The 14274-nt window shown below is 33.3% G+C and overlaps 1 protein-coding gene across 1 annotated transcript; it reads left to right on the top strand.

Annotated features, from left to right (window-relative positions):
* The first annotated feature begins 2510 nt into the window (after positions 1-2510).
* Positions 2511-9522, top strand: LOC114319086 (aspartyl protease family protein At5g10770-like). The gene is made up of 2 exons (XM_028266079.2): positions 2511-2805; positions 7991-9522. Exons 1-2 carry the CDS (start codon positions 2613-2615, stop codon positions 9283-9285), a joined length of 1488 nt encoding a protein of 495 aa, XP_028121880.1. The 5' UTR covers positions 2511-2612; the 3' UTR covers positions 9286-9522.
* The last annotated feature ends 4752 nt before the right edge of the window (positions 9523-14274 follow it).

Here is a 14274-nt window from a genome sequence, read left to right as displayed (position 1 = left end):
CTATCCTTACGGGTTATTTCTAATGCATTGGTAACCACACAATCTAGTAAGAATTTTAAAACAAGAGACTTTCAATACATAATCATAGATTGAAAGTGCATTAAGAAGAGAGAAATTCAACATTAAAAATAAAAATAAAATTTACGCATGGGTAGGCTAAGTGGGGGTAATTGCCCGGCTAAACTTTTTAATTTGCCCCTTTGAGATTTTATTTTTGATCTTGAATTTTATATTGTGTGAATTTTTTAAATAAAGTCTTCGAAAGTGCTTGTTTAATATTTTGCTAAGTAGACCTTTTTTTTTAGGATTTGGCTTCCCTTCAATCCGTGATCGGATTAGAGGGTGCTGTTAGGCCCGTGAGAGACTATCACGAGTCTCGTTTTGATAATCTGAACTGTGCAATGTATAAAATTCATCGAGTATTATATTCTTATAAAAAATCACATTGATCGGATATTGATAGCTACGTGATCAAATTAGTTTTATATTAAAAAAATAGACGGTAAAAAATAAACGGTTAACAGAAACCAGACTCGATGAGATAGCTATCGATATCCAATCAAGGTGATTTTTTACAGGTATATAGTACTCGACGAGTTCTACACATTAAATGGCTCGGATTATCAAATCGAGACCCATGGTGAATTCCCACAGACCCAACAGTATCCTCAAATTCAATCACGAACTGAAAAGAAGTGAATCCTTTTTTTTATTAGTAATGAAATTGACAATCCACTTATATTATGCATAGACTCAGGGGTTGTCTGGGGTATCTTAAATAAGTGTACTTTTTGTCTTTTTAGACTAAAAAATTGAGAAAGAAAATATGGATGTTTGGGTTAACTTTTTAACTTTTTATGGAAAAATGTGTAATAAAAAATTGTAAAAATTGATTTGTAGGGAAAAATTAGGATTGGGAGTTGTGCAGCCGTAATTGTTGACTTTTGATGAATAGTGTTAACATTTTAACTTTTTGAGTAACTTTTTGACTTTTTAACTTTTTTGCAATATGCCAAACTTGGCCTCAATATGTATGGCATCAACATGGATCTAGGAGTAGACCCTTTTTTTTTTTTGGATCATCCTAAAGCAACCACAGGTATTTTGGAAAGATGGTTAAAAATTAATTTTTTTGATTTTTTTTAGCTTTTTGACTTTTTTATATGAGAGAAGAAGTGAGTTAAAAGTTGGGAAGTGACTTTTAACCCACTTCCCAAAATATCCCACATTCCAAAATACCCCACATTGTCACTAATGGTGTCAATTGATTACCAATAAGAAAATAATGTCTAATGGTATCAATTGATTAACAATATGAAAAATAATGTTTCCCGCTAAGGAAGTCACCACTCATACTAGCAGACTATATTGGAGCAATTGAGATTTAGAATATGTTTGGTTGAAATTATTTTTAAAATTTCAAAATTACTTTTCTTTCTACTATATATTAATCAATCATTTTTTCTCTCATACTTATTTATTCAATTACAAAAAAAATATCAAATCATACTAAATTTCAAAATTTCAAAACTATTTTTAAAATATACGGTCAAATTTTTTTAAACATTTTCTAAACTCTCTCTAAAAAATTATTTTTGAAATAATATCTCAAAACACAAACCAAACAAGGCCAAAATGACTAAAAATATCACGCTTGTATTTAAATTTTGAATTTAGGGAGGAAAAAATAATTTGATGACCTTTTTTAGTGGCTAATATGACCAATCTGAAGTAATTAAAATAATTTTATCTCATTTTATTTTCTTTCTATAGGTAAATAATTAGTTTCACTTTGTTCATGAATTTGGTGAGAGGAAGCAAAGGAAAATATAAAGACTACTACTTTTCTCTATTTGCTTACAAGAGAAAGATATAGAGGTAAAGAATAAAATAGGAAATAATATCGGATAAATTTTTACTTCTAGTTCTATAAATTATTTTTCTCTCAACAATACTAGATATTTAGAAAAAAAATAAATTAAAAAGTGTTATAAATTTAAAATATATTGATCAGATTATTCTGTATGTGACTCATGCCACACCGAATTTAAATCTACGCAAGAGATTCAAATTATAGACATTTTTTTAAGTATTTTTTTTCTTACGGGTAAATAGGATTTCAATTTTTTAAATATTTTTTGATTTTCTCTTTGGTTAAAATTAAATGTTAAATTACTAGAAATTGTATGAAATTAATAATAAGAGAAGGAAATGTGAAGGATGACCAGAGAAAATATAAACTTAGAGCTTGTTTGGGAAGAATTAAAATGCCTAAATAAGTACAAAAAAATAAAATAAGTTAATTTAGTTAATAAGACAAAATGTCACATCTAAAATATAATCATTTCACTTGTACTCTCATAACCATCACATTCAAACTAAAAAAAGCCAAAAATTATTCTCAAACAGAACCAATTTAACAAAGCTAAATTAGTCAAAAAAAATGGGACTAAATTAACTTTTCCAAACGAAGGATTAAAGCATGGAAAATTTTGTCTTAGGAGTGGACTGTAGAGAATCCATTATAAATTCCGTAGCTTATTACAACACTCATAACACTAGAAGTGCTTTGAAAAAAAAACACATAATCAAGAGAGAAGTGTCATTTGTCAATGATGGCCACTCCAATAGCTTCCTCCATAACCATTAGCTTCCTCTTCTGTGCTTCTCTTTTACTTCTGCTCTGCTCCTCAAAGAATGGCTATGCTTTGGGTGGTGGAGAGAGAAAGACTATGCAAAGCAACTTTCATACATTTCAATTTAACTCCCTTTTACCAGCTTCTGTTTGCAGCCCTTCTACTAAAGGTTATCTACACCAACTCTTCCTATATATATTATTATATCATATTATATTAAAAATAATGTACTTAAAAAAAATATTGAATATATAATATTTGTCATGTTATCTCTGAAAAATTAAATTAAACATATTGAATATTACTATTTTAATCAATAAAAATCATAAATTTTCTTTTGCTTGTGAAACATGCAATGAAAGATCACATGGTCTCCTAAGTATGAGACCACAATTGACTTCTCTATCTACTTGAAAATATATATAATTCATTCTCACATACAAAATTTTTAATGCAATAGTTCTTTTGTTTCAAAAACGGTGATGTTAGAAAATTTTTAAATATTATTTTTAAATTTATCAACGTAATAAATTTAGGTCTCAAGCATTTTTATAAAACTTTACATAATTATTTTTAATGTTTTGTCCATAAGTCTCTCCTAACCAATATTTCCTACTAATCAAACTTGAACAATTCCATTATCTTTGTATAATTTATTTTTATTCAAATATTTTTATTTATAATTAATCAATTACATTAAGTTAATGAAGTTTCATAAATTTATCATACATATAATTTAATATTAGAAAAATTAATCATATAAACAAAATAAAGAATCACTTTTTAACTTAGGTTGTTCAGAAATAATTAATAATGTTTTTTTTCATTTAATAAGTCTTGAAACTTGTTAAATTTTAAACAATATGTCAAAAATAGAAGGTTACTAAACCCAATTAATACAATATTAAATAAAAATTAACAAGTTCAAAATATGAAATAACTACAAATTAATATAGAATAAATGTGTTTTTTTAGGGTTATTATAGCCTAGTGGAGTGCAGAAAAAAATATATAAATTCATGAAAAAATTTATGATTTTAATTATTAATATTTATAAAATTTCTTACTAATATAAATACTTTTTTAAAAGGAAAATTTGGCCATAAATCCCTCTTAGTTTCCTTTTCTTGTTAAAATGATAGAAAAAAGTTTAGTACTTTCAAAACTCCTTTTAATTATAAAATTTTATATGAAGGACAAAATTTGTTATTTGAATATTTTATTTGACCATTATACCCTCTCTTTTTTCTATTTCTTTTACATCTCTCTCTCTCTCTCTATCTCTCTCTCTCTCTCTTCACCAACTCGAGGGTTATTCATCATCTCCACCTTCTTCATCATCTATCAGTGTCACTCATCCTTACTGTTGGCTAGCAACCACCATTTTTACCGTTAAATAGGAATGGCAACGGGGCGGGGCGGGGCCGGGGACCACCCTCCCCGTCCCTGATCCCCGATAGTGAGAAATTCCCCGTCCCCAGCCCCGATCCCCGACGGGGACCCTATCAGCCCCCCCACCCCCGTCCCCGATCGGGGTTCGGGTTTCCCAGACCCCGAAAATCCCCGACCTGTTCGTGTTTTTTTTTAAACACAAAAACAACAATCTGTATATACATAAACATATATATATATATATGAATTTCGATCATCAACTGAAAAAATATATATATGTATACATAAATATAAACATATATAAATCTATATATACACCCAACCCTTCACTGCCAGTCTATCATCATCAATCATCATCAACTTAAAAAAAAAAATTAAAAAATCTGAACCAGTATATATGAATCTATATATATATATATATATATATATACGAATTTCAATTTGTTGCATTGAATAGATTCATATATACATATATATATATATATATATATATGAATCTTTAAAAAATATATACATAAACATAAACATATGAATCTGAACCAGATCTGTCCATCTTAAAATCTGTTTCGATCGGCGGCGGGGAGCACAGATCAACATCTTCATCTTCATCATCTCCATATTCCAGATCTCCATCTTTATCATCTCCATCTTCCAGATCTGGGACGATCGGAGGTGAGGGAGCACATCTCCGTCGTATGTGTGAGAGAGAGTGGGACGATCGGCGATGAGGGAACACAGCAGCGGTGAGGGAGGAGTGTCGGTGAGAGTGAGAGTTGAGGGTGAGATCGACGGTGGCTGTGCTGTGAGAGACATAGAAGAACGAGAGGCGACTGCTGTGAGAGGGAGAGAGTTGAGAGAGAAAGAGAGAAGAAAGAGAGTGAAAGTGAGAGTGAGAGAGTGAGAGTGACGCACGGGTTTAGGGTTTGATTTATTATATATATAAGGGGTATAAAAGTAATTTAATTTTGGGGAAATTCGGGAATGGGGCCGGGGACGGGGACAGGACCGGGGCTTGAACACTGATCACCGCCCCCGACCCGAAACAGATCGGGGATTGATTTTCAAATACCGTCCCCTCCTCGTCGGGAGTATTTTTCAGGGAAAAACCGCTTAAATCGGGGTCGGGGTCGGGGTCGGGGATCCCCGTCGGTTCGGTTTCAAATTGCCATCCCTACCGTTAAATCACCACCATCTCAGATTTAATACCTACAAACTCATATTTGAGATCAATAACTTCAGATCAATGATAATTAAAAAAAAAAATTAGATTTGACAGAAAAATGAGAAATCGAGATATTGCAATGAAAAATTAAGAGTTTTTTTTTTTGTTTGTTCATAGATCTAAAACTAAAATTTGACTACAGTTCGTTAATTTAATATGTACTCTGTTTTCGTAACAGTAAAAATTTACTCTAGTTAACAACATACTGATCTGTTTAGTGACAATAAAATTGTACTTTGAATCAGAGTAATTTACTCTGATTCAAAGTAAAATTTTACTCTTTTTTAAAAAAAAAAAAATTACAGAGTAAAATTTTACTCTGAAACAAGCTGTGATGATAGCTTTACATGACAGTTTTGTGTCATGAACCAGAGTAAAATTTTACTATTGAAAGAATAGATTATCATGAGAAGAAGAAAGAGAGATAGAGAGACAGGGTTTGAAAATAGAGGATCAAAAGAAGAATAAGAAGAAGAAAGAGAGAGAGCATAAATGGTGAGTGACATACACACACACAGAGAACACAAACCATCAAAACCAGAGAGAGAGAGAGAGAGAGAGAGAAAAAAATGTGAAGGATCTTAGATTTGAGGTTCGCGAACCATCGCAAATCGTCATTTTCCAGTGACGACAATGGTGAATGATCTCAGATCTGATGTTGTGGATGCAACAAATGATGGTGGTGATGAAGATGGCAGAGAAAGAGTTCCATAGTGAGCGGCAGTGGTGCCGATGGAGAGCAATGATGCAACCGATGAAGAGAAGAGTCATAAGTGCGAGATAGAAAACAAAGATTGAGATGAGAGAGAGTGATTACAAGTTAATAGACACACACACACACACACACACACACACATATATATATATATATAAGGGTATTATAGTAAAAAAAATAAGATTTAAAATATTAGGAAATTTTGAAAAGATCTAATTCTTATCCTTTTGAAGACAAGTTAGATACTTAGGGATCTTTCACCAAATCTCCACTTTTTAAAACCTAACTGATGTGATATTTTTTCTATGTTTTACTCATTATTTCTACTATCACTACAAGAAATAACAATTTTGCCGACCAAAATATTAGTCGCCAAAGGTTGCATTTTTAGTCGTTGATACCATTTAATGACTAAATTTTTTTGTCGCCAAGTTAGTCGCCTAAACCCTGTCGGCGAATGTTTTAGCGACTGAACGCGTGTTTGGTCGCTTGTTTAGTCGCTGAAAGTGCAACATTTGGCTACGATTTTTTTTAGTCGGCAATGTTACCTTCTAGATATTAAATTTTATTTGGTCGGCAAAATTAAATGTTTGGCTACTAAATTATTGGTCGCTACTAGTCAATTTTATTTTTTTAAATTATACATTTACCGACCAATACTCAAGGAATCGGCGGCCAAACCTTTTAGTCGCCAAAAGCTCATTTGTGAAAAAAAAAAATTACACTTACTAGCTTCTCATCTGCTCTTGTGGAGATTCAAACCATCAACCTCCAACACCCTAAACCTTATACAACACACTCTTTCCACTACGTCTCTATAACACCATATAATTATATATGCAACATATATTATTTATATAGTACATACACCCGTATTAATATAAAAGTATATATATATATATATATATAATTATTTTTTATTGAACATAATTTATGTAAAAATAAATTATTTACTAGAAAAAAAGAGGCCACTTTTGGCGACTAAACTTTTTTTTAGTCGCCAGTTCTATACTTTTGGCTACTAATTTTTTTAGTCGTCAAAAAATTTAATTCCCACGCTAAAATTACAACTTTTGGTGACAAAACTTATTTTTAGTCTCCAAAAAGTCTCACATTTGGCTACTAAACATCTTTTTAGTCGCCCAATGTCTCACTTTTGGCTACTAAATTATTTGTAGTCACCAAAAACCCTCACTTTTGGCTACTAAAATTTTTTTAGTCGGTAAAAGCATCACATTTGGCTACTAAACATCTTTTTAGTTGCCCAATGCCTCACTTTTGGCTACTAAATTATTTTTAGTAGCCAAAAGTCTCACTTTTGGCTACTAAAATTTTTTTAGTCGGTAAAAGCATCACTTTTAACGACCAAACATATTTTTAGTCGCCCAATGCCTCACTTTTGGCTACTAAATTATTTTTAGTAGCCAAAAGCCTTACTTTTGGCTACTAAAATATTTTTAGTCAGTAAAAGCCTTATATCTGCGACTAAACAAATTGTTAGTCGCCAAAACCTATACTTTTGGCTATTAAATTTTTTTAGTCACCAAAAAATTTTCTTTTGGCTACTAATAATTTTTTAGTCGCCAAAACCTATACTTTCAGCGACCAACGGTGCTTTTTTAATTGCCAAAGATGCTTTTTCTTGTAGTGTATAAATCAATATGTAATTCTCTCCTTTTTTGTTATTTATTTTAAAGATAGTTATGAATACTTACTTTAATATGAGAAATGTTAGAGATTGTCAATTTAAATTCAATTTTTCGTAATCTTTTTCCTATAGTTTGAGATAAAATTATTATATATAATGATTTGGAATTTTATAAAAATGATTGTAATATATACAGAGAATTCTATTATAATCTTTAATTATGATCTATTGTAATGTTTTCGGTAATTTGGTGAAAGTATGATACTATTGGCTAGAGATTTTTTAACTAAGATAATCGATAAAAATAAAATAAATTAAAATAATTAATAAAATAAAACATCAGATAAAATAAATTTTATTTTATTTTTATTTATCAGATAAGAGGAAAGGGACGTCATCAGTGTCGTTGAAAGTAGTTCACAATTACGGTCCATGCTCTCATCATCTACGTCCAGAGAGAGCGAGTGCTCCTCCAACAGTGACTGAGATCCTGACTCGTGACCAGTCCCGAGTCAACTCAATTCAGTCTCGACTCAGGCAAAACAGTCTAGAAAAGGACTCCTCCTCCTCCAAGTCCAAGGCCACCACCACCATCCCTGCGAAGTCGGGCCTCTCAATTGGCAGTTCCAACTACATCGTCACAGTCGGACTCGGAACCCCCAAAAAACACCTATCCCTCATCTTCGACACCGGCAGCTCTTTCACCTGGATTCAGTGCCAACCATGCACCGTCTTCTGCTACAAACAAAAACAACCAATCTTCGACCCATCCCGCTCAACAACATACAAAAACATCACCTGTACCTCCCGACACTGCTCTCAGCTTTCCTCCGCCACCAGCACCACCCCTCGTTGCTCAACCAACACCTGCGTCTACGGCGTCCGGTATGGCGATAACTCCATCTCCCAAGGTTTCTTCGCATCCGAAACTCTCACTTTGACACCCTCCGATGTTTTCCCCAAATACCTCTTCGGTTGCGGCGAGAAAAACCAAGGCCTCTGGAACGGCGTCGCCGGATTGATCGGACTCGGAAGAGATCGATTGTCTATCGTCTCACAAGTATCTTCCAAATACGGGAATTACTTCTCGTACTGTCTTCCATCAACTCCCAGCTGCACCGGATACCTAACTTTTGGAACCGGAGGAAGAAGCTTCACCGGATCATCTCTGAAATTCACTCCATTGCTATCGAAATCGAAAGGTCCTTCGTTCTACTACGTCGATATAATCGGAATCAAAGTCGCTGGCAAGACATTATCGATCTCGCGATCGGTGTTCAAGAAATCCGGATCTATAATCGATTCCGGCACGGTCATCACTAGGCTTCCTCCGGCGGCGTACGATGCGTTGAAAACGGCTTTCCGGCAACACATGACGCAATATCGGATGGCTAAACCCTTTTCGATATTCGATACATGTTACCGTGTGAAAAAGAACACGACGCTGAAGATACCGAGTATAAGCTTTGTGTTCGGCGGCAACACCGAGGTTGTGATTGACTCGTCGGGGATACTTTTTGCAACTTCGTCCAAGAAGGCCTGCTTGGCATTCGCCGGAAATAGTAACTCCTCCGATATGGGTATTTTCGGAAATGCACAGCAGAAGACTTTGGATGTGGTCTATGATGTTGCAGGTGGGAAGCTAGGGTTTGGCTATAGAGGCTGTTCTTAAGCTTGCTTAAATAAATCGTACGGTGTAGGAAAAGAGTTGCATGGTATGGTATGGTATGGTGTGTATCATTTGAATCCAGCGTTGAATGGTATGGTATGTATTTATAGTCTTATTGTTTGAATGAATGGTATGTATTGGTTGAATAAATCATATCAATCCAGAGTGGTATGTATTTGTAGTCTTATTGTTTGAATGGAAGGAATGTCATATCAAGAATCATTCTGGTATTTTTATTTATTTTATTTTTTTATTTTTTAAATGTTTAGTTTGATCATATAATAATTCTTGATGTGTGGAGACTTGTTTCTCTTCTTTCCGTTCATCTATAAAGACTTTTATCCTTTCTTCTATATAAAATTTTTAGGATATTGTGATGTTATATCAAATTGATTCGATTGTTAGACAGTTTTGTTAAATACATATCTCAACAATTAAGAACTTCTCTCTCTCTAAAAATCTCCTTCCCAGACCTCATTTTGGGCCGGTCGGCCGCCACCTTTGGCTGTGGCGGTCGGCTGGCCTAGCTCTATTCGGCGTTGTTTGTTAGTTATTTGTTTTCATAAACTTGATTCCCCCACTATTTTCCTACCTAGGTGTGTTTTGTGTGCTGCCGTAGTTATTATTTTCTGGTGCTTCGGGGCCGTATAGCTGCCTGGAACAAGGGTAAATATAGAGGAGGTGATTCGTGTTGGACCGGCATAGAGGACGTCCAGGATCTTCATTCGAGCGCTCTTATGCAAGAAGGAGCTTGAGGGGTGATCTTTGGTTCAGATTATGGAGATGTATTGATGCTTTGTTTGGGGGGGTGTAGTCGATCCAGATCTGTCTGGTTTTCATTTGAGCGTTCCTCTTCGGGTGAGAGTTTGAGGGATGAACTTCTTCCAAATGTATGGAGGTGTCCCAGCGGTTGGTCGGTGGTTGGATCGTGTGGGCTTTGGGAGTGTAGTAGCATAGGTGTTTAAGTTGTGTTCAGGTGGGTGGTTGGTCGGTGTGTGTTCGAAAGAATAAGTTGTGGGTCTTGGGTATTGGGTGTTGGCTATGGAGTTTTCCGGTGTGGCCTTGGGAGTGCAGCAGCATAGGCGTGGGTCTTGGCGTGGTGACTAAGTTGTGTTCAGGTGGGTGGTTGGTCGATGGTTGGTTTCGGTGTTGGCCCATGGAGCTGTTGGCTATGGAGTTCCGGTGGTGTGGCCTTGGAAGTGCAGCAGCATAGGCATGGGTCATGGCGTGGTGATTAAGTTGTGTTCAGGTGGGTGGTTGGTCGATGGTTGATTTCGGTGTTGGCCCATGGAGTTGTTGGCTATGGAGTTTTCCGGTGGTGTGGCCTCGGGAGTGCAGCAGCATAGGTGTTGTGTAGCCTTGGGAGTGCAGCAGCTTAGGTGTGGGTCTTGGCGTGGTGAATAAGTTATGTTCAGGTGGGTGGTTGGCCTTGGGAGTGCAGCAACATAGGCGTAGGTGTGTGCAGCAGCATAGGCGTGGGTGGCGTGGGTCTTGGGTAGTGTGGGCATTGGAAGTGTAGTAGGTGTATAAAATTATTGGGTTACCAGCTTAGGTGTTAGAAAAGATAATTTTAACAGTTTGGATGTTTTGGTGGGTTGATTTTGTGAGGAATCATGTATTTTATTTTCTGTTAAGTCATTCTTAACTTTTTTTTGTTTAAAAAAATCGTAAGGCCAAGGGGTTGGTTGTATGGTTGCGAGTAGCAGTAGTAGGGGTATTTTGTACTTCCCGAATCTCTCTAAATGTATTTCATCTTCCTGTACCTTTAATTTCATGTTGATTAATGAAATTTTTCTTTGCTGATCAAAAAAAAAAAATCGATTGTTTTTATCAATTTTGCAATGAATATTTTGTTCCTGATCTAAAAAAAAGAAAATCATATTACTAGAAATAAAAATTAGGTGTTCATTCAAGTTCTAAATAAAAAATTATAAAATTTAAGATAAATTATATGATATTCCTTTGATATTTTTGACAATTACGAAAATTAAACTTCCTTATAATGAAAATTTTGGGTGATTCTACTTACACCACTACTTTATCTCTTTACACCCTTCATATGAGTATTTTTTTTCTTTCCAATTTTATCCATGTGTGAAATTACCTTTAAGGACAAAACACTAAAATTAAATATATGTTGTTATCTTCTTACACCCCTTAGTCTTCAATCGCTGCTCCTCTTTTTCCTTTCTTAATTTTTCTTTTATCGTACACATTTCTTTTCAAAAAGTGGGAATCATAGTATTTTGATCATTAAAGAAAGTAATGGATGAAGAAACGGTGGTGAAGAACTATCAAAAAAGTGAAATAGTGAGTTTTTATTTATTTATTTGGTAGGTTTTTGTTTCATTTTTCTAGACTGGTGTTCGACTTTTGTTCGGTGGTTTGAAATTGAACAAAATAAAATAGTCCGGCATCACATTGCCGAATAAAAAATATAAGGCTGGTAACCAAATACCGAATAAAAGATATATTTCCAGTAATCTCAAACCGAATTTTTTTAATTTGTTCGGCTTCTCGTTACCATGTATTTTCAGTTTCATTTTTTTTTTATATTTTTTATTTTTTTTTTCCTGGAAGGATTATACTTATACTCATTGCAACAACGCAAGTACTGCAATATTAGTGGATTCTAGTCATAAATTCATTACATACGAGGTTTGTTAAGTTTTTTTTTTTTTTATGAATACAATTTTTCTTATTTTTAATTTGTATTGAGTTTTATTAATAATTTCACTTATAAATATATTTATTATCTTTAGATTTTTAGTAGTCATGAAGTATTAATTAAATGGGCTTTTGACATTGGGAAGAAGATTACATTTGTCATTGTTATAAAGACATTAAATGAGGGAAACAATGGCAGAAAACCAAAACTTACACTTGCTTGTAAAAGATGTGGTTACTATAGAGATAACAGGAAGATCAAGGAGGAGCGATTGAGGTTGACAGGTTCTAAAAAGTGTGGATGTCTATTTCTATTAAGAGAAGAAAAATTACCTACAAATTACCAAGACAAATTGTGATAACATGTTTGATTGATGGATGCAAACAATGACCGATTTTATGGATACTTTATGGATATTCATACACTTGATGTTTTTATGAATACTTTTATGTATGATTTTATGAATGTGTGTTTGATTTATGAATTTTTTTATGGATGCTTCAAGGAAAAAATAAATCTTTCAATGTACAACGAAGGGGACCTGGACAACTCTATTGTAATTTGGCAACATGACATTAGAGTAATTCCATTTGTATAAAAATGTAAATGTATCACTGAACATACATTTTACAAGTGGCCCAAATCAGTTTCTTGTTGTCATCTAATTGGACAGCAACATAATGCTGGGAAAAAAAATATTGTCCGGTAACATGGCACTGGAGTAATTTAAATTAATTAGCGTTGTATTACCGAACAGGCCCACCACAAATTAAAAAATTATTGTTTGGAAGAAAGTGTCTCTATAGCTGTATAATAACAAAATGTTAGAGAGATCTATTTTTTCCGACAGCATAACACCGAAATAATGTAAATTGTTTAGTACCGTGTTACCAAAATTGGTGGTGTAAAGAGATGAGATATTTAATTTAGGGTTAGTTTTGTTGGTAATATATTGGAAGTGTAATGAGAATTACATTTTTTTTTAATGGTGTAATGAGATGGAGAATGTAAAAATGTTAAATAGTGGTGTAAGTAGAAACACCCAAAACTTTTTAGGAAAAATCAATGAAAATTTTTATGAGTGGATAATATTGACTCATCTTTATTAGGTAATTACAAAACAATAGAAAACTCACTTAGCATGTTTCACAACTCTTCATTTACAAAAACACATTACATAAATAATGCTGCAAAGTATTTTGAGACATTATTTAATAATTTTACTCAAATATGTTTTCAATGTTACAAGAAAAACAAAAATCACAATCTCGTTCTCAAGATTTTTATCATCCAAGGGTACATTTAAGTCTGCGTTTTTCCATGATTGTGGCGTTTTGAACATTTTAGTCCCATTTTAGGGTGTGTTTTTAACTTTATTCCCATTATAGGATAAAACGGCATTAGAAAAGCCGTTTTCTAGAAAACGATTTTTGAAAAACCGTATTTTGTGATTAAAATAATAATAAATTTTGGACACAGAAAACGGCTTTACAAAAGCCGGTTTTACTTAATTTTTAATTAATACTGAATTAATTAAAAACGGTTTTGGTAAAACCGTTTTTACATTAATTTTTTTTTTAATTTATATTTTCAACATAAATATTTTTTGTTCAAAATTTTTTTTTAATAAAAACCGGTTTTAGAAAAGCCGTTTTTGGATTAATTTTTTTTAAATAAATATTTTATGACCAAAATTTTTTTTTAATAAAAAACGGTTTTAGAAAAGTCGTTTTTGAGAAAAAAAATTTTAAAAACGGTTTTACAAAAGTCATTTTTTGACCAAAAATATTTTTAATAAAAACCGGTTTTAGAAAAGCCATTTCATTATATACGAAACAGCTCCCTTTGTCACGACCCGCTCCCCGTACCCAAGGGTTAGGCATCGTGATGGCCAGTAACCGAGGTTACCTACGGCCAAATCTTTAAACAAATTAATAAACGCAAGCGGAAGAAATATTTAAATAAGGGTACTAAAATAATCATTGGAGCTTCTATTTTTATTACAAAATGTATTGACCAAGAAGGCCGATTTTTACATAACAAAAATACATCAATAAAAGGTGCTTTATGCCTATCCCACACGCTGGTTCCGACATGTCACCTGAAAGTGGTAAAAAAAACTATAAGCTCATGGCAGAGTGAGAAATATTATACTAAGAGTATAAGGCATAAAATTCACCATGGATAATTAATTAGGCCAAAAAGAACTTGATACATATAATACGAAGATCATTTGGCATATATACTTCAGATCATTTAACACGTAATACGAAAATCACTATACAGCCATAACCACAGTACATCACTAAGTGCCAAGCACTACA

This window comes from Camellia sinensis, chromosome 13 (assembly GCF_055761805.1).
Source record: "Camellia sinensis isolate YWXY chromosome 13, ASM5576180v1, whole genome shotgun sequence".
In the NCBI taxonomy this organism is placed as follows: Eukaryota; Viridiplantae; Streptophyta; class Magnoliopsida; order Ericales; family Theaceae; genus Camellia; species Camellia sinensis.
This window is presented reverse-complemented; position numbering and strand designations above follow the sequence as displayed.

Excerpts from the sequence above, each read along its gene's own strand:
- LOC114319086 (XM_028266079.2), top strand. The coding sequence starts at position 2,613 with ATGATGGCCACTCCAATAGCTTCCTCCATAACCATTAGCTTCCTCTTC. Across the intron at positions 2,806-7,990 it reads TTGCAGCCCTTCTACTAAAG|ATAAGAGGAAAGGGACGTCA; the intron begins GTTATCTACACC and ends TTTATTTATCAG.